The sequence below is a fragment of the Orycteropus afer genome, unplaced genomic scaffold (assembly GCF_000298275.1).
Source record: "Orycteropus afer afer isolate SDZICR_OR568_19922 unplaced genomic scaffold, OryAfe1.0 scaffold00305, whole genome shotgun sequence".
Classification (NCBI taxonomy): domain Eukaryota; kingdom Metazoa; phylum Chordata; class Mammalia; order Tubulidentata; family Orycteropodidae; genus Orycteropus; species Orycteropus afer.
In genome coordinates this window covers 2,849,056-2,857,447 of record NW_006921892.1, presented here as the reverse complement: position 1 = coordinate 2,857,447, position 8,392 = coordinate 2,849,056, and the positions used below count along the sequence as shown (strand labels likewise).

General features: G+C 36.3%; 1 protein-coding gene across 1 annotated transcript in view; it reads left to right on the top strand.

Annotated features, from left to right (window-relative positions):
- Positions 1-8,392, top strand: part of RAPGEF2 (Rap guanine nucleotide exchange factor 2) — a 412,763-nt gene that overhangs the window by 221,595 nt on the left and 182,776 nt on the right. Inside the window, exon 4 of the mRNA XM_042782406.1 lies at positions 452-535. Coding sequence (XP_042638340.1) covers positions 452-535 — 84 coding nt within the window. The remainder of the gene's footprint in view (positions 1-451; positions 536-8,392) is intronic.

The following is an 8,392-nucleotide window of genomic DNA, read 5'->3' as shown; positions in this document are numbered from 1 at the left end:
TTAAGACATTAAATTAAAAAATTAAACTTGGAAATTGTTGCTGTGATAGCTCTAAGGAACATTTAAAAAATTTAAATATGCTAATAAAGGTCTTGGGAGCTCTGATAGCATAGTGCCTAAGGCACTTGACTGCTAACCAGACACCTTGGAAGGAAGATGGGGCAATCTACACTTCCCAGGATACTGCCTGGGAAACCCAAGGAGGGGTCGCTATGACTTGATGACACATAATAACAACAACAACAACAATAAAGGTCTTTAACTAATTTGGGAGATAAAAACAATTTTTTAAAAAGCATAACCCTAATAGATAATTTTTTTAATGTAGATGTTTTATGATACTTTATTTTTCTTCACAATTGTAAAAATAAAATAGGTGCTGTACTCTGTGCTATGTTATTTATTATTTATTTACAGATAATCATTTGATTATATTATCCTTTCTTTTCAGTCCTGATGATATTGGGACCTGCTGGTATATCCTTCTCTCTGGTTCCGTGTTCATTAAGGAATCCATGTTTCTTCCAAGAAGCAGGTATCGTATAATAGATTATCCATAAAACTTGAATTTTTTTTTTTTTTTTTTTTTTTGGTAGCATTCTTTTCAATCCCTGTTTCCTCTCCTATTGACACAAAACATGTCAGTACTTGGGGTTATTGATACATGATTCTTTAAGAAATGACTATGTTGTGACACTGCTTCAGTCTCTTTAACAACGGGTCAAGAGTGAAAAACTTGCTGGTGACATTTGTATATTTGTCACATGAATATGCAAACTGTGTTTAGGGTTTATTTGTTCGTAGGGAGTAAAATCTGCCTTAAGATGGCTTACATAAAAGGGAGATTAACTGTAAGACTATAATAGACAGTTTCATAAGCATATAAGGAAAGGGAAAGAAAGTTCATGAGACCACATGGAACTGTAAATGGAAAGCCAGGAACTATTGTTGACTTTTCTGGTCTCTCAGTGTTGCATCTCTGTATGGATTGGCTTCCTTCTTTCCAATGCCTTAATTTCTTTCTTCCTGTGACTTTGGTTTCTGTGTGGTTGACTGTTGATTTATGACCTTATGTCTCTAATGTTTATACCATTTGACTGTAGTGCCTATGTTTTTATCTCAGATTCTTCAGAATGTAATCTGATTGGTTCAGCTTTGGACAGATGCAGATCTCTGTTCCAATCAGCTGTGGCCAAAGAGGATTAGGGTTTATCTGTTAAGTGCATGGTTGGATGGTTGTTGTTGTTATGTGCTGTGGAGTCGGACCTGACTCATAGCGACTCCTCTTTGGGTTTCGACTCCTCTTTGGGTTTCCGAGGCAGTATCACTACGGATGTAGATTGCCCCATCTTCCGAGGACTGGCTGGTGGGTTTGAACCACCAGCCTTCTGGTTAGCAGTCAAGTACTTTAGGCACTATGCTACCAGAGCTCCTTGGTTGGGTGGTAGGAGCGGTTAAAGCATTTGACTGCTAACCAAAAGACTGGAGGTTTGAGTACACCCAGAGTCACTCAGAAAAAAAGGCCTAGCAGTCTACTTCAGAAAAAACAGCCATTGAAAACCCTGTGGGGCAAGTAGGGTTTGACACATCTGGGGTCACCATGAGTCAGAAGTGACTCGATGGCAACGGTTTTTTTTTTTTTTTTAGTAGGGATGGGTACTGGGAGTGGGTTGCCTATATTCAGGTTCCATGAAGGTTCAGCTGCTGATAGTTTCAGCAGTAATCTTTTCCCCTTAATTGTGTATTTTTTATAATTACATATTTTTATTTTAGTTCATTAAAGATTTTAAATGGTATTTTTTTTGGGGAACTCTGGTGACATACTGCCTAAAACATTTGACTGCTAACCAGAAGGCTGGTGGTTCAAACCCACCAGCCACTCCTCGGAAAGAAGATTGGGTAATCCACTTCTGTAGAGATACTGCCTCGGAAACCCAAGGAGGGGTTGCTATGAGTTGGGTTTAACTCGACGGCAGTATGCATTGCATGCATTCAAAGTATTTTTATTCTAATTTACTAAATAAAGATTTTATTAAGATATAATGACCTCCCTTTTCTATGCCTAACTCTTTAATAAAAATATTTGAATATATTCTGGACAAATTATTTCTGAAAAGGCCAGGAATTTGCTAAGACTCTAAAGATATGAGCATTTTTTTCCTTTTATATTTTAATTAATTATTTTTTCTAAGACTGCGAGTTTTTTATTATTTTTTAATTTTTGCAGTCTTCCCTCCTACCCCTGGTAACCAACAAAGAAAGTTTCCTTCCATATATAAACCTTTCCTGTACTTTTTACAATAGTGAACTAATACAGTATTTGTCCTTCTGTGATTAACTTAGTTCACTTAGGATAATTTCCTCCAAGTTCATCGGTGTTATACGGTATCTCACAGATGGTCCATTATTCTTTAGTGTTGCATAATATTCCATTATGTGTATTTACCATAGTTTTGCTTATCCATTCTTCTGTTGATGGGCACCTAGATTGTTTCCATCTTTTTGCTATTTTAAATAATGCTGTGATGAACATGAGTGTGTATGTATCTGTTCTTGTCCTGGCTTTCAGTTCTTTAGGATATATACCTAGTAATGGGATGGCTGAATCAAATGATATTTCTCATTCCAACTTTTTAAGGAATCGCCACACTGCTTTCCACGTTGCTTGTTGTACCATTTTACAGTCCCACCAGCAGTGTATGAGAGTCCCAATCTCTTCACATTCTCACCAGCATTTGTTATTTTCTGTCATGTTGAACTTTGCTGTAAGTGCTGGGGCCAGATGGTATCTTGTTGTTTTGATTTACATCTCTCTAATGGCTAATGATCTTCATATGTTTGTTGGCTGCCTGAATATCCTCTTTGTTGAAGTGTCTGTTCATGTCTACTGCCCATTTTTTAATTGGATTGTCTTTTTGTTATTGAGGTGTTGGAGTTTTCTTTAAGTTTTAGAGATAAGTTTCTTGTCAGATAATATTGTTGGCAAATATTTTTTTCCCCAATCTCTAGGTTCTCTTAATTCTTTTGGAGAGGGTCTTTGGAAGCACATAAAAATACAATTTTTAGATGGTCCTATTCATCTAGTTTTTCTTCTGCTGTTTGTGCATTTTGGGTTATGCTTGATAGTCTATTTATGCCATATGTTAGGACCCCTAAATTTGCCCCTAGTTTTTCCTTGAGAAACTCTATAGTTTTAGGTTTCACATTTAAATCTTTGATCCATCTGGAGTTGGTTTTTGTGTATGGTGTGAGGTGTAGATCTTGTTTCATTTTTCTGCAAATGGATATCTAGTTTTGCCAGCACCATTTATTTAACAAGCATTCTCTTCCCCATTTAATGAATTTTGGGCCTTTGTCAAAGATCAGCTGAGCATAGGTTGATGGATCTATTTCTGGGTTCTTAATTCTATTCCATTGGTCTATGTATCTGTCATTATACCAATACCAGGCAGTTTTCACTACTGTGGCTATATAGTAGATTTTGAGATCTGGCAGTATGAGACCTCTTACTTTGTTCTTCTTCTTCAGTAGTGCTTTACTTATCTGAGGTCTCTTTCCTTTCCATGTAAAGTTAGTGATTGGTTTTTCCGTATTGCTAAAGAATGATGATGGGATCTGGATTGGAATTGCATTGAATGTATAGATTGCTTTGGGTGGTATTGACATTTTCAAATGTTTAATCTTCCTATCCATGAGCATGAGATGTTCTTCCATTTATGTAAATCTCATGGTTACTTGTAGTAGTGTTTTGTAGTTTTGTTTGTTGCAAGTCTTTTGTGTCCTTAATGAGATTTATTCCCAAGTATTTTGTTTTTTTGGTATCTATTGCAAATGGTAAGGAGCTTTGGTGGTATAGTGCCTAAGACATTTGATTGATAACCAGAAGATTGATGGTTCAAACCGACCAGCCCTCTGCAGAAGGAAGATTTACCACCTCAGAAACCTGATGGAGGTCACTATGTGTCAGTCAACTCGATGGCAGTGAGTTTGGTTTTGGTTATTATAAATGGCATTGATTTCCTTAATTCCTTTTCAGCAATCTTTTTGTTGATGTATAGGAATCCAACTGATTTTGTATGGTGATCTTGTGCCCTATGCTGAATCTCTCAATTAGTTCCAATAGTTTTTTTGCTGAGTCTCTTGGGTTTTCAGTGTATAGGATTATATCATCAGCAGATAGGGATAGTTTTGATAGGGATAGTTTTACTTCTTTCTTACCAATTTGGATGCTTTTGATTTCCCTTTCTTGCCTTATTGTCCTAGCTAGGACTTGCAATACAATGGTGATTAGAAGTGGTGATAGAGGGCATCATTATCTGGTTCCTGTTTACAAGGGGAGGGGTTTCAGTCTCTCTCCATAGAGAATAATGTTGGCTATTGGTTTTGCATATATGGCCTTTATTATGTTGAGGAATTTTCCTTCTATTCCCTTTTGCTGAGAGTTTCTGTCAGGAATAGGTGTTGGGTTTTATCAAATGCCTTTTCTGCATTGATTGATAACATCATGTGGTTCTTTTCTTTTTTTTAGTTTATGTGATGGATGATGTTGAATTTTTCTAATGTTGAACTATCTTTGCATATCTGGTATGAACCCCACTTGATCATAATTTTTTTTTTTTTTTTTTATTGGATATGGTGTTGGAGTCTATTGGCTAGGATTTTGTTGAATAGTTTTGCATCTGTATTCATCAGGGATATTTGGTCTGTAGTTTTCCTTTTTAGTGATGTCTTTGCCTGGTTTTGGTATCAAGGTTATTCTTGCTTCATAGAATGAATTTTGGAGGAGGATTCTATCCTTTTCTATATTCTGGAATAGTTTGAGTAGGATTGGTGTCAGTTCTTTTCTGAACATTTGGTATAATTCTGTAGTGAGACCGTCTGAGCCAGTCCTTTTTTTTTTTTTGGTGATTTTTTGATGACCTGTTCCATTTCTTCTTTTGTTATTAATCTGTTCAAATTTTCCACCTCAGTCTATGTTAGTTTTGGTAAGTGGTGTGTTTCTAGAAATCTGTCCATTTCTTCCAGATTTTCAAATTTGTTGGAATAGAGTCCTAAATAGTATCCTGATATTATCCTTTTAATTTTTTTTGGTTCTGTTGTGACATCACTCAATTTGCTTCTTATTTATATTGTCTCCCTCTTTCCCTTTGTTAAGTTTGTGGTTTGTCAATTTTATTAATCTTCAAAAAACCAACTTCTAGTCTTGAATTTTTCTGTTGTCTTTCTGTTTTCTGTTTCATTTATTTCTGCTTGAATCTGTATTATTTCTTTTCGTCTGTTGACTGTAGGCTTTATTTGCTGCACCTATGAAGACAGTTTTATAAGTACCAGAGTCAGTGAGGCAGGGAGAGGCATTTTACATTATATAGAAAGATCAGCTTGGATATGGCATTTGAGGGGATGGTTGGGCTTTTGGCTGCTAGAATGGTAGTGAAAGTGACAGAGACACATTGCATCTAATTAAAAATCATCTCTGGTGCAGTTCCCTCCTTTCTTTGTCCCTGTACTTCCCAGGATCAGATTGGCAAACATTATTCTCTTGGGAAGTGGCCCTACGAGGAAGGAACACTCTATTGTCTATGGTTGTTCTTAGAGAAACAGTAGGCATAGTTATAGTAATATCTCTGTTGTCATAGCAGTAGAAGTAGTAGAAGTCATAGTTGTATTGATAGTAATAAAATGATGGTAAGATAGCTGAGATTTTTTATAGTCCTTCTATGTGCCATACCTCGGAAGGAAGGTTGGACAATCCTACTTCCGTAGTGATACTGCCTCGGAAACCCAAGGAGGGGTCGCTATGAGTCGGGTTTGACTCGACGGCACATAACACAGCAACAACATGTGCCATTGTTGTTGTTGTTGTTGTTATGTGCTGTCAAGTCGGCCCCTACTCATAGCGACCCCTCCTTGGGTTTCCGAGGCAGTATCACTACGGAAGTAGGATTGCTCAACCTTCCTTCCGAGGAGTGGCTGGTGGGTTTGAACCGCCAGCCTTCTGGTTAGCAGTCAAGTGCTTTAGCCACTATGCTACCAGAGCTCCTAACATGTGCCATACACCATCTAAATGCTTTATACATATTGAATCATTTAATTTTATAACAATCCTTTGAGGTAGGTGCTATTATATTTATTTTATGTATGAAGAAACTTGACAGTATAGTATGCTAGATCCCCTAAACAACCTGGAGTGACCCTGTGAACTAGCTGCAGTAAGTCCAGGAATTCTGTTTCCCAGAGGAATCAGAAATTGAACATCTTAATTCTTTAACTGCTTCAAACACAGAGTTTACTGTTTGACCCCTTTTGGGACCCTCTGTCTAATTCTCTTTCTGAACTTGAAAGAAGGTATAGGCAAACAGTATTTTTGCATTGGCTCATTTAAAAAATTATATATAATTTTAATGTAAAAAATAATAATAAGCCAAAACCAGTTGCTATTGAGTTAATTCCAGCTCAAGGTGACCTGTGTATGTCAGAATAGAAATGTACTCCACAGGATTTTTACTGGCTGATTTTTTTTGTGAGCAGAGCATCAGACCTTTGCCTCTAAGACACCTGTGTGTGGACCCCCAACCTTTTGGCTAGCACTTGAAGAAATTAACTATTTACACCACCCAGAAACTCCAAAAAGTAGTATTACTACATAGACTCTAAGGAGAAAAGGAAAAACATCACCTGAAACACTCTACCCAAGATAATTTTTTTAATACCCTTGTAGTTTACCTTTTATTCCTCTATGTATGTATTTCCCATAGTTAAGATCATACTTCATATATAATTTTGTATCTTGCTTATATCAAGTAAAAGTCTATATGTATGCACCTCATAACATTAAAATATCTTTCTAAAGGTTATGTCTGTTTAATATTCAGTTATTTGAATTTTCCACAATTTAATAATTATAAAGGATAATTTTTGGATACTCTTTATTACAAATAATGTTATAGTGAATTCCTAGATTGGTGAAGGAGTCTGTGATGGTGTTCCTTGACAGGCAGCCATCATCAGTTAGTTGAGTAACAGCTTGTTCTCCCTTCTGGAATGGGAAACTAATGTTCAGCAAACTCCCATTCTAGAAAATAGTATTTACAGTTCAGACCGAATTCATGAACACATTGGACTCTGCATCTAATTATTTTAAAAGATGAGACAAGTTGCTCTTTGTCTTTGGCTGAATGTCAAATGCTTGCAACTTAGTAACATTAATCAGATAAAGGAAGGAATGATGTTTCAGACTGAATGGCAAACTAGTACTATATATAGGTTATTCCTTCATGTTGCACCTGGTGACATTTGCTCTGTCCAAATTGTTTGTTTTCTTTGGGGATGTTGCCTTAGGAATAGTACTGAGATGGTTTTAATAAGAAAGAAACTCTATGGATACTATGCTAAAAGTTGCCATTAGTGATTCATATATATTTCTCTCTCTAAAATATATTGAGGTTTCATTAAAGAGTAATTTGGGTTAGGTTTAGGTAATAGTCTAGTTTTATAATACAGCTAGTTCAAAGGTGGTTCTCTATACTTACCACATTTTTATCGTATTAGCCTGGAATTGGTAATTGGTATATATGTAAAGTAAGCCAGGCACTTGAAAGTTTCAGCCTATTTTGACAGGCAATTCATTCTGAGCAGTTATTTTTGAGTCAAATTGTCTTGAACAATGTTTTATTTATTTATTTATTTTTGAACAATATTTAAATAATTTTATTTAATTATTATTAAATTGGAACAGTGGCGTTTTAGTGGTTAAGCACTCAGCTGCTTACCAAAAGGTCAGAGGTTTGAACCCACAAGCTGCTCCACAAGAGAAAGATGAGGCAGTCTGTTTCTATAATGATGTACAGCCTTGGAAACCCTATGAGGCAGTTCTACCCTGTCCTGTGTGTTGCTGTGAGTTGGAATTGACTTGATGGCATTGGTTTTTTTGTATTATGAAATTGCTTTGATACTTTATTTTACTCAGTGTGGGGGATAATATACATTGCAAAAAAAAAATAGTCTTTGGCTTCAATATTTCATTATTTTATCGAAGTCTTCATTTGACATTTAGGTTAGCATTTTGTACTTCTCTAATTTTCTTTCTCAATTTAGAGAGAGATGAAGCTTGTTTGGTCATATGCCACTTACTTTGGTTGTTCAAACATAGAAATATTGTTCCTTTATAAAGGTTATAGTATTTGTTGTTGTTGTTAAGTGTCGTCGAGTTGTTTCCGACTCATAGCGACCCCATGCACAGCAGAACAAAACACACTGCCCGATCCCGCGGCAGCTCCACAATCCCCGTTATACTTGAGCCCATCATCGCAGCCACCGTGTCAATCTATCTCGTTGAAGGCCTCCCTGTCTTTCGTCGACCCTCCACCCTACCAAGCATGACATCCTTCTCCAG